The sequence below is a fragment of the Triturus cristatus genome, chromosome 2_1 (assembly GCF_964204655.1).
Source record: "Triturus cristatus chromosome 2_1, aTriCri1.1, whole genome shotgun sequence".
Classification (NCBI taxonomy): Eukaryota; Metazoa; Chordata; class Amphibia; order Caudata; family Salamandridae; genus Triturus; species Triturus cristatus.
The window spans coordinates 426,464,365-426,484,858 of record NC_140581.1 but is presented as its reverse complement, the minus strand read 5'-3'; the positions used below and the strand labels follow the sequence as shown (position 1 = coordinate 426,484,858).

Genomic DNA, 20,494 nt, shown 5'->3' with positions numbered 1-20,494 from the left:
CCGCAGCGTTCACGACCAGTGGATATATGGCAGCCGCTAGTAGAATGGCTGGCGAGTAGAGATGAGGCTGGCGGGGATTGAGGCCGTGGGCGAGTGGACTGGTGGTTTGATATGGGCGCACTTTGGGTCTGCATGTGGAGGCTGATTGGCGTTGGGGCTGCGCTGCCCAGGCCGCTGCTGCTCTGGTGGCTGGGCTGTGATATGACTGGATGGGACGCCTAGGGTTCCCGAGGCTGCGGCATTGCACAGGTGCGCGTTAGTAACTGCAGGAGTACTGATGACTGGAATGTGCTACTGTTCTTCGTCTGTCGCTTTTTGGTTGTTTGTTACTGTAAATTGTGTATATTCATATTTTGGATATATCGCTCAGATGTACAAGGTGGATAATCTTTGGCGGTGTGCCGCCACGTCACTTTGCTGCCTGCCTCCGGGTTGTTGGCTACATAGCGGTGTACAGTTTGAAATGATAATAAAGGTTTTTAAAACACAAAAAAAAAAAAAAAAAAAAAAAAGTATTACTTTTGGTTGTCACATTACAAACGTTTTCAAGTGTTAAATACCTTAGAGGCTTTTAGTAAATGGTCATAGAATTTGGTAAATCTTTAAGAAAGAAATGAAAGTAATCTGCATATAATCTAATCTTCATGGACTTCATGGCCGCGTAGACGTGCTCTGAAGGAGCTCTGGGTGGTGGCCGTGGCCTGAAGAAACTAAATATCCTGCGGTATCCTGGTCCATGACGGCGGATGAATCTGTCTCATGGGACCCGCGAGACCTCCTACCATTCTCCGATCGATAAAGACAGCGTGTGACCCCGTGAGTGTCGGAACGGGGCCCCAGTACTGCAGTGAGGCTGACGCCATATTGAACGAGGCGGTGCGGACGGGCTGGAAAGGTAAGCCCGTGACCTTGTTGGATCCTTAGTGAAAGGTGAGATTGGCCCACAGGCCCGGCGGGGTATGGATCCCGCCCACGAACAATTAATGAAGGAAAGCAGAGCGGGCACGCGCCACACACCACAGAGTCCGGTGGGTAGCGTTGCGGCCCGAACAGAGAGAATCGCAGTGGAGGACCTGTACGACCTTGGTCCTCCGCTGCTTGAAACTTTAGCAGTTGGTGCCAAAGGAGCCTAGGGAGCTTGGGAGTACAAATGGCAAGGTCCTCCCCCTTTTGACATCTGGGGAGGACCAGCAGTGTTGAAAATCGTCAGGGTTACTGAGGCACATAAGAAGAGGCTGGATTACAGAAAAGGCCTGCTTGGGGGCCGCCCAGACCGAGGCGCGATCCTGTCTGGCTGATGGTGCTGGCCGGCGAAGACAGTGTGCCATAGTTGAGCGGGGCATGCTTGGCCCCGGGTTAAATGCGGCGAGAGTGGGAGGACCTGGTTAGGGTACCCCCTGGTGATCTGTCCTGGGAGATCACGAACAGGATCACCAGATTCGAGGAGGAGGGGTGCCACTGCTGTGTGGACGGCTTGTACCCCGGAGGCCCTGAGAGATCCTTGAGCAGAGTGGACCGGACCACAGTTGAGCTCTCTCACACATGCGAAACCAGGGGAGGCCACCACTAACCGGGGTCGGAGCAAGGACCGAGCCAGGAACATTGGGGCACGGTGCCTGGGGGATGGCGACACGTTGAAGGGCTTTGTGGCGCTGATCCCCTTGCGGAACACCTGGTGGAGAGACCATAGCGTAGAAAGAGCAGCGTAATCCAAGTGTGATAGTCCAAACATTGGTGAGGTGAAGACTTTGCGTGTGGCGCCCTGGAGGCCCATTTGCTAAGAAAGGCTCTATAAGATACTGTACAACACCATTAACTAGTTGAGCTGGGGAAAGAAAGCGACGAAGGAGCAATTGAATAAAATATCTAATTATGCACTACCCATTTCGCACGGCCCAGATGCCAGAAAGGAGGATCCCAAACGGGGTGGAGGTGAATCGGGGGGAGCTGCCGAGGACCCACCAACGCTAATGATGTTGTCCGGGCTATCCAGACAACCAGGGTGACATGGTTTTGAAGATAGACGCTGTGGCCATAGACGTTAATTTACTGAGGTGTGATCTTCGGAAAGTTTCAGACAGGGTGACAGTCACTGAAAAAGACATGGATGCCCTTAAGGAGGAAGTAAAAATCCTCAGTGCCATGGTGGTGGAATTAAAGAGACAAGTGATAAAACTTGATGATAGGGGGAAGGACTCGTAAGGAAGGTCAAGGAGAGGGAGCCTGAGATTTGTTGGGTTTCCCGAACAATTGGAGGGCCCCTCGATGGTACTATTCCTGGAAGATTGGATTGCTCACAAAATGGCTCCCAAACAGTTGTTGAAGTTTTTAAGTATCGAACGTGCGCATAAAGCGTTGGTGGTCCCCCATAGACCCAGCGGGCCCCCCAAGCAATTATTGCAAAGTTATTTAATTACAGGGACAGGGATCTGATCCTCCAGCACTCTTGCAGTGGACGGCGGTTATTCTTTGAAGGCCACTCCATAACGGTGTACCCGGATTACACCCAAAGGGTCCAGGAACAAAGAAAGACGTTTGTAGCAGTCAAACGAAGACAGAGAGCTAAACTTAAGATACGGTCTTATGTTCGGGGCAAAACTACATGTGGAGAGTGAGGGACGCGCCCTGTTTTTCTTTTCAGCGGAGGAGGCGAGAGACAGGTTGGACACCAGGGCCCCGGAGGGGAGACGTCTGGTTCCCTCCACTGTGGCGGCTTTGCCGGGGTCTGCCCGGAGGCGCCACAGATTGTCCTTGCAAAAAAGGACATCGAGCCCGGGCCGCATCACAGTTCTCCTGGATAGCATGCTGAATGCCTCAGATTCAGAGATCGTGCCGGACTTGATGGAACCATCACCTGAGAATGAGGTTGGTGCCGGCGGCTCAGGCAGTGGTAAAAAATGAGCACGGCACACTGAATACCATAACTGGAACTGTACATATAAGTCCTTATGTATACCTGGTCGGTAGGGGACCTTGAGAGACTGAGCCACAAACTATTGTTGAGGTTCCTAGTAGACTTGCAATTTGAGGTCATATGGGTGGCCTCCTGGCCTCTCTCCATATTTTATCCTACTATATTTAGTTAGTCTGTACAGACCAAGGGCCAGGTTGATCGTTAGTCATGATATTGACATGGGCTGCCGCAGGAGTAGCGACGCCCTCCACCAGAGTTCAGGCCCGTCGGGGAAGTTTGAGAACAATTTCACACCCCGGCGTAGCTGGTTCTCTTGCACAGCACCGGTTTGACATTACAAGGGCCCGTGCCCTATGAACAGTCAAGCTGAAGTTGAAATGTGTACAAGGAAAGGGGGGGAGGTATGTAGCAGTGTGTGTGGGTTTTCCTATGGATCGTTAGATGTACATTGAAATTCATAACACTGCCCACGGGGAGGGAGGGGAATGCGATTGTTTATCTTTCAGAAGTTTGTTTGCTTGTTGGGAAACCTTGAGGGTCGCACAGGATTACACTTTGTCACACAGTCTACTGGGTCAACGAGACAAACTCTCCGGAACAGGGGGACATTCTTGGGACACTCATCACCGAAATATTATGGTAGTGCAAACATTGAAGGTTCCTAATTGGAATGTTCGGGGGATGGCAGGCCTTGATAAACGTCATAGAATACATGCCTTCCTAAAGAGGTACAAGATAGCTATAGCAGGCCACCAAGAAACATATCGGGGAACCAAATAGCGAGCTTACGGAAAAGATGGCAGGGTCAGATATATGAATATCAAAAAATGAGGGACCCCTGAAAACTCTAGGAGTTCCTAGGACAGGGCAACAACTTTAACTGAAATAACTTTCCTAGCAACTCAGGATCAACTGAAAATTAGGTCTTATACATGAGCAAATGATAACCACATAAGTTCAGTGTACCACACAAAATCAATAAGTTCAGTGTACCACACAAAATCAATTAAAAATATTTCATTTTATTCTTATTAAAGTTAAAATTATGACATGAATAAACATAATTGAAAATATACATAACATCCAGAAAATGTATTGACTGACTAGCCAAAACATCAAACAATATTTAATCACAAACCAAAGGGAAATAATCAGTTCTAGTGGAAAAGACCACAAATGGCTGAGATGTAATTTAGTTTATAAGTTCTTCTACACGCGTTTCGGCATTTAGAACGCCTTCTTCAGGAAGAGCCACAATAGATTCTCTACAAAAAAGCACATATATAAATAACTTATCAAACATAACAGTATACTGAAACTTATGCGGGGATAAGGGCTGTACAATAAATAACAAAAAAGGTGCTCATGAGAGAAAAAATAAGAATTGTAATTTGTGTGCAAAGAATATAACGTAGAAATCAGTTAGATTCAGAGTATAGAAAAAGTAGTAACCAGTAACCACCTATATACATCCCAAATTTGTGACATGCAGATAATACATTTGTGGTACAGAGATCCCTAATTAGAGGGTATTCATGCAGGATAGTGTGTTGAAACTTACCCGAATGGTAATAGAATAAGTATCAGGTATAAGAAATGGATGGATGCAGATGCGCATTACTGTAATAGAGAACAACCAATAAGAAGCATGAATGAAATATATTCTTTAAGTTCTATTTATGTTTAACCAGGAAGTAAAAGATAGTTACCTGTGTAACCATAATGTACTGTGATCTAGTGGATATACTTTATGAAGAATCGATTTAATTAAAATTTGCGGGTTAAGGATGAGGCCACCAGACGAATGGTTCAGGTAATCACGCCTGTATTGAGTAATGGGTGGTGGATTTCCGCTAACTAGACTGCGCAGTGCAGTTTAAAAGCACGATAATCTAGAAAAGATGTCAAAATGCAGTGACGTGAAAATCCATGCTTAATCCGATGTTTCTTAGGTGCGAGCAAGAGCATAGAGTTCTAATAGATAGAATGTATCTAAATGATAGAGCTCAAAGACTGGGTGGAAATTCTCGAAATCGACAAAGGACAAAAATGATAAAAATCTAGAGCGCTGCCTTTAACTAAGACTGAACAAAACCTAATGTAAAGTAAATACAAGAAACTACACACAATGAGCATATGGACACTGTCAAGAATGAAATGGAAGGTTAAAGGATATAAACCACCTTGATATTACCGTGCACAAAAGCACAGCGAGCATAAAAATTGTAGAAATTATTGAGTGAAAAACAGCATTGATATAAACGTACAAGAAGGCACAATGGGGCTAAAACTATTATAGTAATCACTAAATAGAACAAGCATTGGCATAGCCAATAGGTCTCGCCTTTGGGACCTTATAAGTGTTTATCCATGCATCAGTTGCATAACTAAACACTTATAAGATCCCAAAAGCGAGACCTATTGGCTATGCCAATGCTTGTTTTAACTGCTGCAATCTATTGAAGCCTCACGGAGAAAGTGATTGCGATCAAACATCAAAGCGGCCGTGAAAGTGAAAGTAATAGCGGTAAAGCGCGACGCTCGCGCCCGCGCACATGCACTGTAGTTCTAGGCTGGCCTGGTAGCACTTTTTGGAGCCCTCACAAAATGTCTCGCCAGACCAGCGCATTCGCTGGGTCAGGCGAGACCTAAAAAGGGAACCTAGAAAACAGAAAATCTCACAAGGAATTAAGTGCAATTATACCTAATTGCGTTTTCCCACGGAATCTCGTTGTCTAATCCTTGTGTGAGGAGAGAGTAAAAATCCAAAAAACTTTGCGTTTTTTGCGAATTTCATCGGTTTTAGTATCCCGAATATCGTCAAGATTCTCAATTATGTACCAGCGGATGTCAGATGGTTTGTGCGGATGGTCTTGTTTTACCAAAGGAGCATTTATTTTCAAGGTATTAATAATGTTCCGTAAACCTGGTGCAGAAGAGTCGAGAAGTTTCTCCTACATATCCCAAAAGGCATGGGCATATGAGGAGATAGATCACGTTTTTCGTCTTACAGTGAGAATTTTTTGGGGTTTGATGGTATAACTTTGATATGTAAAAGAAGGTCCTTCTATAGCAGTATCACATGCTTTACATTCGAAGCACTTGTATGTGCCTGTCACTGGAAGGGAGTTATCTTGTTTTACCCCTTCAGCTAATAATTTCTCCCGTTTTGACAACTGCTGCCTCTCAGCCGGTCTTTCCACCACAACGGTGGCCATTTCCTACTTACCCCGATATTTGTTCGATCATGCACCACTACTGTTGACCTTGACTAGCGGACCGGGTCGACTGGAATGGAAAAGGGTGCACGAGGAGGTCAAGCAAATTCGCTTGTATGACAGATTTAGGCTTACCCAATATAACATTGTCCATCAGACTTACATGACTCCGCGAGTCCTACATAACATTTTATCGGACCGCCCCGGTCACTGTCCCAGATGCGGCTACGGGGATGCCCATTTCATACATATGACATGGGACTGTCCGGAACTTGTGGTAGTGTGGAGGTCGGTGCTAGATAGCCTAAAAAAGATTACTGGGTGGACGCTGTTGTACTCCGTAAAGGAGATATTTCTAGGACTTCTAGGACTCCTCCCTAGACCTAAAGGGAAAAAACTTACAAGGAGGTTTGCCTAGTTGGGATTGGTATTAGCCTAACGGAGAAATGCAATCAAATGGATGAGCTCGGTGCCCCCCATGACGGAGAGTTGGGCTAAAGATCTGCGGGAATGGGCTACAGCGGAGCTAATCCACATGAGGCGAGTTAGGAGGAATGAAAAGTTGGAAGATGATGCGAGGTCCTGGTATAGCATGATCACAGAAATTCCTATGAGAAAAGTCCCCACCTCACAAGAGATAGCAGAGACTCAAGGTGACCTGGCTGACTGGGGAGCGGCTGCATTGTCTGGGGGCAACCGCAGTCTGAGAATGTAGTCGACATATATATTTAGTAAGACATACTCTGACCTGGGTTGTATGGTATGAGGGGGAGTTTTCTTTATGCGAATCTGGGGGGGAAGAGGGGGTTTGTAAAGATGTTAACTGTTAAGTTATATTTTCGTGGGATAATTATGTTTTTTCCAGACACGATGATCTGTTACAATAATGCTTGAAATTATTTATGTACAGGTCTTAACGTTGAATATTTTATGATAATCAGCGATGTGTAATTGTTGATACAACTATACTGTGATTCTGGATGACTAATACAATTAAAATAAAATTAAAACTTAAAAATAGTCCAATCTTCATGCCCCATAAATTAGAATTATTATATATTTACTCACCTGTATTGGCACTCATAAGAGCCAACCAGAATAATGAATGATAAAGATCATCCATGCTTTTATCATGCCTTGCCCTTAACCTGTAGTGGGAGGATATCATTGTATTTAGCAAACTCAAAATAAATTAGGAGCACTTTGTCATATTACTATACAGGCTAACCATTGTACAACTTATCTCAAGCTCACGAAAGATGAAATATGGCAGATATTATACAACAGTGAAATAACAGGTCCTCTTAAACACCTGTGAACAATATCTTGGTACAGTACATTTCAACAGACTTCTAAATGGCTTACAATACACATTATATGATATTCATACATACTGTTATATTATTTATTCCTTTTGCAGATTGGCAAGATCAGTTGAAGTGCTATTCTGAGCAAATACATACTTCTATTCGCTACATGAATTGTTCTTGGCAGCCTTATCTTTTCAACAAAGAAAACACTACATATAAACTACACATAAACTGGTAAGTATTAAAGACGTTAATATAAATCAAGTCAAGCACTATCACTGAAATCTGGTGTGGTCTGCAGGTCACAGGTTGCAATGCAGCTTAGGTTTGCACAGCTTTTCACCCTTTCAAGTGTTCTAAATAAGTACTTGTATTGAGTGATTAATAATAGCTGCAACTTCCACACTTTGTTATCTGCTAGTCTATCTCTCTTCCTGATGCTATGAAAAAACAGCTATAATGTATTAGTTTGTGCTGTCCCATCAATAGATGTAAGGTTCTGGCTTGGGACTGCAAGACAGCTTTGCACTAAATTAACTTCTACCTTGTCTTATTTGCAGATACATATGTTCATATTCTGAGAATATAAAGCACATTTGTCTGGTGTTTATTCACATTTTATTATTCTGTCTGTTGAGATCAATCATATTTTAGATATCCAAGGCATAATGGTGTAATATGCATTGTTTTCGTGTTATATGTTGTCAGTTTCAATGTTTACTTGGTTTAGTCTTCCACGAAACACCAATGATTCAATAGAAAATTACTGCTCATTACTGCAAAGAATGCAGCATCATGTAAATGTAGTCTGATGGGATCCCAGTGTTCCTTCAAAGAATGCCTGGAGGAGCACTGATCAAAGAACCAATCCCAGCGTCCTAGTACTTTGAACAGTTATCAATGGCAGCTTATCATTTTGTTTTTAATAAATGTTAGTTAATGTGCTTCCTGACCACTGATTCTCAGCTTGAACCTGAAAAACAGAAATAGAAATTCTACCGAAGTACAATTAGGTCATATCTTTAAGGCTATGCTGAGGTATTTCCTTTGTCAACCAGTAAATGAGATGTGGCCTACCAAAGAATGGTATACAGGGTGGGAAACGGCCACTTCAATGCGGCCGTTTCCATGCATATCATTAACCACGCATGCATTAGAACGCATGCGTGTTTACCACGAATAGCCTTTACCACGCATACCTTTATTACGAGATACGTAGTAAAGACATGTGTGGTAAAGGTAAGGGGGTTTGGGAGGGTCTTTAACCCCCCCCCCCAAAAAAACGGACAAAAAAAAAAGGGGGCCCCTCCCAAAAAAAACTCACCAGTTGAAGTCGCGATGTGGAGGCAATCGGCGTCGTTAGAGGGACCGGAAAGATACTTCCAGTTCCACTTTACGACATGACATCGGAAGAGCTTGGAGAGGTAAGGGGAATATTAGTATTTAAAAAAAAAAATAAGGGATAAGGGGGTGTGTAGAGAAGGGGTAAAATATTAGGGTTAAAGGGAGGCGTATTTAATAAAAAGGGTTAATGGGTGGGAATCGGAGCAGTATATGGAAATGGGGAAGGGATCGGAGATCAACAGCGAATAACGTTGTAAAAGCATGCGTGGTAAAGGCATTTTTGTGGTAAAGGTTACGCGTACTATTGGCATTCTCGTTGTAGCGCATGCGTGGTAATGGCATGCATTGCAACGGAATGCGTTGTAACATCATACAACCATACAGGGTGGGTAAGCATTTATTGGTAGAGTTTTTCAAATTGGTCCAGTAGTTCTGGGCACAATGTACAATAGATTTCAGAAGGTCTACAGGTAGTAACATCATTTGGATCTTTTACAATTGCACACCTCAAGTCAGATTGTCGAATGCTGCTTTCATTTGGAACATAAGAATTACATTTGATTATATGAATGGATACGTTTTCTTACTAGTCAAACCAAGAAAAGATCAAGCGTTATAGGAGGCTGAAGGTAGACATTTAGGATTTGGGAAAGTAGGCTATGTTACTGGGCACATTTATCTACTATTTCAGAAATATGTAATGGGCATATTGCAAGTAGTTTAGGAGGGATACCAATTTGATATTTTCTAAGTTGCTCATATCACCATAACTTATATAGGAATCATACAACTGCCCTTTCAACAATGCATTTGCAAGGCATTTATTGTGCAACAAAGTTAGAAAGTTCTACCATCCCCCAGATTACAATCTTCAGTAATGAAATAGCTACATCAATAAAAGCGGAACAGTTTTTATGAATATAGACATTTCATCAAAATAAATTGTATGTTAAAAAGCAACCAGCATTACTATTACAATGGTTGCGTTTAAAAACCCACAAAAGTTAAATCATATAAAGTGCAACAGTGCTAAAACAGTATGCTAAGATCATAAATATTATCTTATTAAATTTGCGTTGCATAGCTCAGGATAACATAATTACACTGACTCAGGGCCCAGAATCGCTACTGCAACGGCAACTTGGACCTGTATCTAATGGCCCCAGTTAAAAAACTTGCCACCCCGAAGCAAACTCTGGGTGAGGCTAGCATTTGGTGATAGAGCAAGGCTGACCTCACCTGTACAAATTGACAATCTCTGAGTAGGGGAGAATGTACTTCCTGTGCAGAGGATCGTAATAGGCGCAGAGTATATGGAGGGTCTCCTGCTCCGAGAAATTGTCACAAGGGCAGGGTTTTAACCCCTTCAGTGCCACGCCATTTTCCCCTCCTGTGCCGGGCGTTGTATTAGTGGGTGGGGTTCATGACGAGATAGTCTCGTCATGGGCACAGCGCAACCGTGCTCCATGACGAGACTATCTCGTCATGGGCACAGAAGAGGTTAATAAATCAGGTTTCGAATAATCTTTGGGGAATGTCAGTAACCAGGGAACCATATTCAATCGAAATCTCGTCAAAACAAAGCGATGGTATGGTTTTCTTACATAAGATAAGTATGGTTGCACCTGGAGACCCAAGCTCAGTGTAACGAGCCTTCTCAATGAGGGTTGGCTAGTTCAGTGTCCTCCCTAAGTCCTTGCCGCCTGTCTATGAACTGCTGCTTAAAAGCTCTAATGGCGGTCTTGCATAGGGGCATGGGAGACAGGAACAATTTGGGACATCCTAGACATTTTGTCTGTTCCTTTATGTATTTCATCCAGGGAATACGTAGAGCCCTCTCCAGCACAATACAATCCAAAATTATGAGTTGATTTAAATTTGGGTTCATGAGGGAGAGGTGGGTGCCACCAGGGTTCACAATCAACTTGACAAGACCCAAATATTTTAATTGGCACACCCTAATCGGGAGGCCACCAGAAAAAGACAAATGTTCATGAAGTGAAAGGGTTTTGTGCCTTTGGAATTCACTCTAATCTCAGGGTTGATGCAATCCCAGATTTACAGTTGGTAGTATATATAACGAGACCAAAAGTTATTAAGTTCATATATTTTATTCATCCTCTATAGTGTGGATGAGGACTACGAATAAAACACAGCCGACACGTGTTTCGCTACAAGGCCTGCTGGCCAAGGCGTTTTCAAGGCTGATTATAAACATGAAAGTAAGCGTAAAAACAGGCGGAAAAAAGAAAAGGGAAAGGCATGAAGGAAGGTGGGAGGCCCGTGAGAGGTAGGTGGTTCAGAGATTAAAGGATCAGGGTACCAAAAAGTGCAAGATAAACATTGTGTGAGTGGAGATCCATCGTACACAGTCTGTTTCTACGGCCGATGACTTTGAATTTCGCCTTTATTCCTTTTATATCTGCAAATAGCTCATGTCAACTTACACGACGCCTGTATGCGTGCCCTAGGATGTTTTTCTACTTATTACTCACTTCGGACATGGTTATGACCTATGCTATGTTGTTTCTTGATTCCTTTAGGTCTTTCAATACAATTGTGCTTTGTGTGTGACCAATGTTGATAATGCCCCATGTTGTGTTCAATTCTTAGGTCTGTTTAGGTTTTTCTACAGAGTTGTGCCCTGTATGTAACTTATGCTGATTGTCTATTTTTTTACCCCTTTTTGTTCCCTTGCATTCTTCTTTTATTTTCTTCCTGGTGTGTGAGAATTGTTGCCTGTCACTACACACGGTGCTGGTACATATTTGATCTCCACTCACACGATGTTTGTCTTGCACTTTTTGGTAACCTGATCCTTTAATCCCTGAACCACCTACCTCTCACGGGCCTCCCACCTTCCTATAAATCTGGGATTGCATCAACCCTGAGATTAGAGTGAATTCCAAAGGCACGAAATCCTTTCACCTCATGAACATTTGATTTAAATTTGGGGTCAGTTGAGACCAGATTCTCAACCAGCTTAGCAGCGGGGCGTTCCTCATGTAGATTAAAAGTCGGGGTAGCAACAGGGACCGCAAGGAGTTTATGCATAAAATTCTCAGTCCCTTGGATTCCCTTCACATCCTTGTATCCCCAGATGTCGCTACCATAAGTAGCCATGGGGATACATTTCGCATTATAAGTCTTCAAGAGTGCTGGAAGGGGCTTTGATCCAAATCTCTTTGCAAAGTTCAGGTTGGCCCTGCGGCTCTGGCTAAAACATTTTTTAGTGTGCGTTGTGCACACCAAGTGCCTTGGTCATCCAAAAAGTACCCCTAGGTATGGGAATGTGGAATGTGGACACTTTACTGAGCTCGACTCCCTTACAATAAAATTTGGCCTTGGCCGCCTTTCGTGAACCAATGTTCATGGCATGTGACTTGTTAAAATTTGTAATTAAAACTAAAGAATCCATAAAATCTATAAAACAATTTAAAAGTTGTTGCAACCCCCTTTCAGTTCTGGACAATAAAACTGCATCACCAGTGTACAGAAGTGTGGGAATCATCTTGGTGCCAGCCCTGGGTATATCTTTGCAGCAAGATATCAAAAAATCCCCAGTTTGTTGATATACAACGTAAACAGCAGGGGAGCCAAATGCATCCCTGCCGGACCTCCCTTCCCACAACCAAGGAGTCTGTCAGGCTCCTGTCTTCATTATAACGTACCGCAGCCGTTGTGTTTACATGGGCAGTGTGCAGGAAAGAGATCAGTTCAGCATCTAGCCCCATATCATGCAGGATCAACCACAGCTTGGATCTATTGACCAGATCAAAAGCTGAGGTAAGGTCCATGAAGGCCAGGTGTAAGACCCCCTCTCTTAGTAACGGTGTAATTTACGATCACCAAATGGAGGTTGAGGCATTGATCAAGTGTCCCTTTCCCCTGCCTGAATCTATATTGGGGATCAGAATTGATATTCGTGTGATCAAGCCAGGCTGTTAGGCGATCCAGGACTACTTTTCCCATGATTTTTGCTGCAGACTCCAGGAGCGAAATCTGTCTGCAACATGCTGGGTCTTCCCGGACACCCTTTTTAAAAATGGGGATGAAGACCGCCTTTGCCCATGATGAGATAAAACCATAGACACATGCTGCATTAAATGCTGCATTAAAGACATGTGTTAAAAGTTTGGCCCAGACTTTGGAATCTGCCTTGTAAAGGTCTGCTGGTACCCCATCAGGGCCAGGAGCCTTTCTACCTGAGGTTAAAGTAATGACTTTGTAAACCTCATCTGTATTAAAATGGAGGGAGGAACTTGCTAATCCGGGAACTGTTTGTCCCACGGCTTCGGCTAAGTTGGCGTCACTGTAGATGTTACCAAAATGCCGGACCCATTTCTCTGCAGGGACTATGCAGTCTCTGCTGGAGTTCGGCGTTTCAGAAAAGAGAGGACAATTGACCACAGACCAAAATTTAGAGCTATTAGTCAGCACGCTGGATTGGCTAAGCTCCTCCCAGGCTTGCTCCATTAACATTTTTTTCCTCATGAACTGCGAGTTTATAGGCCTTCCTGCTGCTCTCTTAGTATTGCGTTCCTAGGTTTTTGCTTAAGGGCCTGCATTAGCTCCTTGTGAGCAGCCGAACATGTGTTGTCAAACCACATTTTAAGTTTTGGACACTTCACTCAGGTTATGATGTATAAGTTAGAGGCAACCTGCTTAGTGGTTGTATCAAAGGCAGCTATAATGGCTCTATCATGAGTTGACTGGTCCATACAAACTTGAAACTCTGAGGCGCAGGTAGTATACAAGTTATCTAGGATGCTCTCTGGGGTAATCCTTTCCCACCTTTGTCTGCGTGCTTGGTCTCTAGTGCTGATGTTTGTATTAGTAACTAAGCTTGTGACCCCCCTTTTAAGAGCAGCTGGAAGGAGGAGAACCAATATTAAAGGGTTGTGGTCGCTAAGTCAGTTCCAGATGGCACTTAAGTTCTTTACGGCCATTGTTAATAGAGTGGATAGCAGAATGTGGTCAATTATACATGGACTACCATAGCCTGCATAAGTAGGAACCAGAGCTGACGTAACGGATTGCTGTAAACAATTCAGGTTATGGGCCGAAAGAAAGCCTTCTAAAAAGGTGCCTGATGGTGTATGTTAAAAATGGTTTTGCTCCTGCGAGCCATCTTCCTCCTCCAGCATTGAAAAGCAATTGAGGGAGCATTTGCAGGTAATAAAATCCCCTAGGACTAACGTGTCATAATAGGCTTATCTTCTTTCCCCATAACTTTCCAAAAGATCCTTAAGGGCCAGGAGATGTTCCGTCTCATGGATCCTGGAGAATAAGGTATATATATTTGTCACTAGCAGAATAGGGAGACTATTTCCTGACAATTCAACAGCTAACACGCGAAGTGAACGAGAGTCAATCAGATTGGCTTGATAGGAAAATTTAAGGCTAAACTTTGAGAAGGCCCGTCTGGCTCTACCCATGTTTGACGGGATTGCAAATTTGCTGAACGAAATAAAGCCATCCAAATAAAAGCAATCATTTGACTTCCACGTTTCTTGAAGGGAAATAATATGATGTGTAGCAAGGAAGTGTTTCCAATAGATATCGCCCTTTGACCTAAAGCCAGCTATGTTCCAAGACAATTCCTTCGTCATGACATCGTCAGTGATAGTTGAGGTAGGGGAGGAATTTAGTGAAATAACCAGCGGAGGTTGGGGTATGGGAGCAGATACAGTTGGCTCATTCGGGTCCGTGATTGGCACCTTCTTAGCCTCTGTTATCCCTGCTGTCATCACTAGTCAGTCAATCTCATCAAGGCCCTGGGGGTTAGTTAGCGGTAAACATCGATTTGTTAAAGGCAATATACTATTCACGTTTCTGACTTGGGGGTCTTGACCGGCTTAAATGGCAACTGCCAGTCATGGTTCCCTGGCGGGTGTTTAAAAGGATAAAAAGTTTGTAGGGAGGCTATTCCAATTTTTGTTTTGGTGCCATTTTTATATTGGCAACCTACTAAAGCTTTAGCTTGCGCGGAATGACTACAATTAATAATTATGCAGTCCCCCTCCACGTTTTTACTGGTCCCATGGCCAATCCAGCCCACTCTTCTGGCCATGATGATATCAGAAGAGATATTAGGGCCGTTGATCACATTATTTTTGCACCAATGAATGGTCTTATGGATTAGGTCCAGCGAAGTTTCCTTAACACCCAGTGTGAGTGGTGGAACCCCCAGTAGCACAGCTACTAGAGGCGCTGATTGGGGAGGGAGATCAAGTATGCATTTATTTCCATTCATGGGCATTTTATGGTGGGGTGTGTGTGTAGGGAGTGAACCCCACATAACAATATTCTTTATTTTATTTATTATTTATTTTGAAGGTTTTATATAGCGCTGGCTAGACCCAGAGGTATCAGAGCGCTTTACAAGATAAGGATAGTATAAGGCACATAGGGTATAAAAGCATATGAAAGGTAGTGCAACAGAAATTTGAAATATACAAAGTGCAAACAACATGAGCATTATACAAAACCAGATAAATAAACTGGGGCAGGAGCTATACATTTAAGTAATTAGGTAAATGGTGAACAGGAGAACAGGGTAGATAATTACTGAACAAATATAGTATGATAGATAAGAAATCATGAGTAGGACACAGGTTAGGAACCCCAATAATAATTGAGGAGGTGGGTTTTGAGGTCTTTTTTGAAACTAGAATAGGAGGGATTACAGCGCAGGTTTTTTGGGAGGGCATTCCAGATAATAGGGACATTGCCAGAGAAGGAGCGAGACTGTGTAGATTTCTTTTTATGCAGAGGTGGGATTAGGAGTAGGGTGTTGGTGCTTCTCAGAGGTCGAGTGGAGCCCGCAGTGTGGAGTTTTTTGAGAGGTAATGCGGAGTGTTTTGGTGGAGGACTTTATGAGTAATGCAGGCGGTTTTGTAGGCAGATCTTCCTTCGATAGGGAACCATTTAAGAGATTTGAGAGCCGGGGATATATAATCGAAGCGTTTGCAGTCCGTGATGAGCCTGGCAGCAAGGTTGAGCACAGCTTTGATTGGAGCTAGGTGTACCTTGGGGAGTCCATTAAGGATGGCATTACCATAATCAATACGTGACAGAATAAGCGACTGAACTACGAGTTTGAAATCATCGGTGGGTATGAATGGTTTGATTTTCTTGAGGTGACGGAGAGTGAAGAGGGCTCCTTTGGCAGAGTTTTTGATGTGAACATTAAGGGTTAGGGTGTTGTCGATAGTGATGCCAAGAGATTTGACGGAGTTGGACAGGGTGAGTGAGCAATTGAGTGCATTGAGGTCAGGGATCCATTATTGAATGGGTAGAGGGTTATTTTGGGGGGAGAAGAGAATGATTTCGTTTTTTTTAGGGTTGAGTTTGAGATGATTGGAATGGAACCAGGTTTGGATCTTGGTAAGGGTGTTGTTCAGGTGTAAGATGTCAGCATGAGTTTTAATCTTGTAATAGATTTGGGTGTCATCGGCGTAGAGGTGGTAATTTTTGCCTGCTTGGTTGAGAATGAGGGTGAGGGGTTCCATAAAGAGATTAAAGAGGGAGGGAGAGAGAATAGATCCTTGGGGGACTGCAAGGGAGACAGGAGTGGGGTTAGAGAGACAGTTTTGAATTTTGATTTGCTGAGTACAGTGTTGTAGATAAGAGATGAACCATTTGTAGGCGGTGCCATTAAGGCCGAAACGGGTCCTAAGCACATTAAGTGGGGCTGAATGGTTGACTGTATCGAATGCTGCGGAGAGATCAAGGAGTATAAGAAGGCAGGTCTCGCCATTGTCAAGTGATTGATGGATGTCATCTATGACATTGAGCATTGCCGTTTCGGTGCTGCAGCCTTTTCTGAAGCTAGATTGAAAGGGGTCGAGAAGGTTGAAATTTTCTATGTGTTTGTCTAGTTGTAGGCGGACACATTTTTCAAGTACCTTTGAGAGAAGGGGGAGGTTAGTGGTGGGGCGGAGATTATTTAGGTCATTGGGGTCAGCCTTGGGGTTTTTGAATATGGGCGAGATTTGACCAAGCTGAAGGGAGGAGGGGACACAGCCGGTGGAGAGAGAGGTGATGATTTTGGTCCAGAATGGGGTGATGATGTGCTTAAGGGCAGGGACAAGGTTGGAGGGTATTGGGCTTGTGTGGGAGGACGGTTTTATATTGCCAATTAAATTGAGGACTTGAAGCTCAGTGACGGGGAGAAAGTTGAGCAAGGAGGCATTGTTCTTAGGTTGAGATTTAGGGGAGTTGGTTACTGGAGATGTGGAAGGTGAGAGGTCTGTCGAGTGTTTGGGGGGAATGGAAATGGGTGGGTGAGGAGGCTCGCTGGGGAGTGGTAGGATAGAGGGCAGAGGAGAGAGAGTGTCGTCTGGAAGGGGGGGGGATGTGGAGTAGGCAATAGAGGTGAGGACAAGATTGGATTGGAAGTTGGAGGATAGTTGTGTGGGAAGGAAGGATTGGTCAATTCTGGCAATTTTTTCCGAGAAGTGGGCAATTTCTTCACATCTGTCTGATGAGGCTGTCATATTAGGCGGTGCGGGGGAAGTTTGGTTTCGGATGATTTTGAAGAGTTCCCTGGGTCTGTTTTTGGCACGGTCAAGTTGAGTGCGGAAGAAGGATGCCTTTTCCTTGAGGATGTGTTTTTTATAAGTGGATCTAGCATGTCTGAGAAGTGCAAGATAGGAGGGTGAGGGATGGTGTCTCCAGTTCTTTCCGACAGTCTGAGTGCCCGTCTCTCATTATATCTCAGTATTAAACCAAGAGTTTGAGGGGGTGTTTCTTTGGTTTTTGAGTTTAGGCGGGGCTAGTTGGTCAAGAATATCAGTAACAGTATTGTTAAATAGTTCAGTGGGCTCATTCGCATTTTGGGAGGGGGGGAATGAGAAGACGTTGAGCTTGGAGTTTCGATTGTAGAACAGTATAAGGTGATGGTCGGACCAGTCAGTGGGGATGATATTGGTAACGGAGGTCAGATCATCGTTGGACAGAATGACGTCAAGTATGGATCCTTCAGTGTGAGTTGGAGATTGGCAGAGTTGTTTGAGTTCGATGATTTCAAGAAGTGTAGTGAGGAGGGAGATGGTGGGGTCGTTGGTATCATTCCAATGGAGGTTGAGATCCCCAAGAAAGATTTTTTGAGTTGGATAATGCTGATTGCGCCAGTATATCAGGTAAGTCCTCAATGAAGGGCTGTGGTGATCCCGGGGAGCGATAGATGTTGTGTAGACAAATTGGGAGGGAGTTTTGAGTTAACAGTTCTGCCTCCAGGTATTCACATGAGGAGTAGCCTGGGTTAGTGATAAGGGAAATCTGAAGTTCCTTTTTGAAGAGAATGGCTAGCCCTCCCCAACTCTGATAGGTCTGTCTTTTCTAAGAATTGAGTATCCCGGGGGGGGAGAGAAGGTCAAGTATGCTTGTTGAGTGGTCATTTAGCCATGTTTCAGTGAGGAATGCAATATCAATGGATTCACTCAGGATGGTTTCCGAGATTTCCGTGGCGTGTAGGACCGCGGAGCGACAGTTAACTAGCATACATATCAGTGGTGTGGGGTTGGGTATGGAGGGTGGGCAAGATTGGATCAGCGAAAGTTGGCGTGGTGGTCTGGGGGAAGCGGGGGAGGAGGGGCTTCTATTCGTCCCTATGATAACAGGGATGGGGCATAAGGGAGTGGAGGGTTGATGGTTGGCAGATTAGGAAGGTAGGAGTTACAAAGGTCGGCGAGGTCGGACAGGGAGAGATGGTTCGAGGTGCGGAGAGGTCTATGCTTACGGCATCGGAGAGGGAGTGATCTCCAAAGGTTGTGTTTGTTATTGGGGATGTTTGAGGGAGGGAGGATGGTGGTTTTATGGTGAGGGAGGGATCTGGTGCTGTGTACGAAGAAGTCTTTTCTGAGTCGGGCAAATTCAGTAGTTAGATTAGATAGGTCACATTCTATTTTGTGTAGGATCTGGGCAACTGAGGAGAGGGGAGGTGTTGGGGGGAGGTGTTGGGAGTGCGTGGTTTGAGTTATTTGAAGAGGGTGGACTAATGTGTGAGGGGGGAGATGTGGTAGATGGTGTGGGGTGAGCGGTGACGGGGCTGGGAGGAGTGAGGGGTTCGGAAGTTAAAGTAGGTAGGACGAGTACAGTGTTGTGTATGCTCGGGGTATTCCGGGTACAGGGAAGGAATGACGGGGAGTAGGAGGTGGGAGGAGAGTGGTCTGGGGATAGGGAGTGGTCGGGATTAGTTGCGGATGGAGGCCTACTGTGTGAGGGGGGGAGATAGGGTAGTAGGTATGGAGTGAGGGCTGGCGAAGCTGTTAAGTGAGAGTGGAGGGTTTAGGTTATACAGGGGGCAGAAATCTTCAGATGATGTGGTCAGAGAGGATAAAAGGGCATGAAGCGAGTGAGAAACGAATATATTGGTGTGATGGGGATGTATAATTGAGGGTTGGGGTGAGGGGGTGTGAGGGAGATGGGTGTTTATTAGGGGTTGAGGTGCGGGGTTAGGGGGTTGGGTAGAGAGGAAGGGGAGGAGCAGAGAGTGTATGGGATTGGTAGGAGTAAGGGGGTGAGGAGTTGTGATAGGTGGTTGCGGGGAAAAGACGGTGGGGTAAGTGAGTGGTTGGGTCAGGGAGAGGTAGATTTGGGGGACAGGGGGAGGGCGGGTCATGGGAAGGGAATGATAAGTAGGTGACAGGAGTTTGGGGATACCGTTATTCAAAGAGGGGCAGAGGAGTAAGGGTTACAAGGGTTAGGGGGAGAGAGGGAGATAAGTGGGGGATGAGAAGTAGGTAATTGGGGATGGGGTAGTTATCAATAGGGGGGTCCAGGAAGGGAGATGGTGAGGACAATTTTTGGAGGTTGAGAGTGGATGTAGAGTGGAGGGGAGGGGGGAGGAAGAGGTTTGAGGGGCTCTGTTCGTTTGGGGAGGAGGAGTGTTAGGCGCTGTGTGGTTAAGGAGGAGAGACATAGTGCTAAAGTGGTGTTCAAAGATAGAAAGGTGGGATGGCGAGGCTTGTATGAGGATATTACCTGTTTTGAAGATGGAGATATCAATATCACCATGAAAGGCTGGGGAGGGAGCGGTGGATATTTTAAATCCATATGGTATATTGGTTGATTTAGAGATAGGGAGGTGTTGGAGGAAGATGCTCTTCCATTTGGAAGGGCGTTTGGAGTAGAAGATGTAGTTGGTAATAATGGGGGAGGCGAGGCTGAGGTAGTTATCAACAATGAGTGTTTCAGGATTGCGGATGAGGAGTTTGTTTGAAATTTTTCCTTGCGTGTTTGGAGAGATTTGGGGGGTAGAGAATGGTCCAGGAGTTGGGGCCGTGTTTAGAGAGGGTGTGTCCTGAGGGTGATGGTCAGTGCTGTGTAGGGGCAAGTTGGGTGGACGTGAGAGAGTAAAGAGAAGGAAGTTAAAGGATATGGGGGGGAGGAGAGGAGAGGGGGGTGCTGGGAGAGTGTGGGGGTCGGAAAAAAAATCAGGGGCAAGATAAGGAGGTAGTGTTAAGCAAGAGAGGAATAAAATCAGGAGCAGATTCGATAGCAAAACAGATTACATCACTGATATTCAGTAGGGTAGAAAAGGTAAAACAAGCACGGTAGATATGATGAATCAAGCAAGGGGGAAAATAAGCGAGGAAATACAGTCAGGCGCAGATAAGATAATAAAAGCAGATTACAGTGCTAATTTGGATCACATTAAATAGGTAAACAAACACGATAAGATAATGGAGTAGGATAAACAA

The 20,494-nt window shown here is 44.6% G+C and overlaps 1 protein-coding gene across 2 annotated transcripts in view; it reads left to right on the top strand.

Moving 5' to 3' along the window:
- Nucleotides 1-20,494, top strand: part of LOC146865407 (interleukin-12 receptor subunit beta-2-like) — a 598,479-nt gene that overhangs the window by 252,803 nt on the left and 325,182 nt on the right. For both annotated transcript variants that reach the window (XM_085631968.1, XM_085631957.1), the window contains one exon: nt 7,553-7,676. In XM_085631968.1, the coding sequence (XP_085488094.1) occupies nt 7,553-7,676 (124 nt within the window). The remainder of the gene's footprint in view (nt 1-7,552; nt 7,677-20,494) is intronic.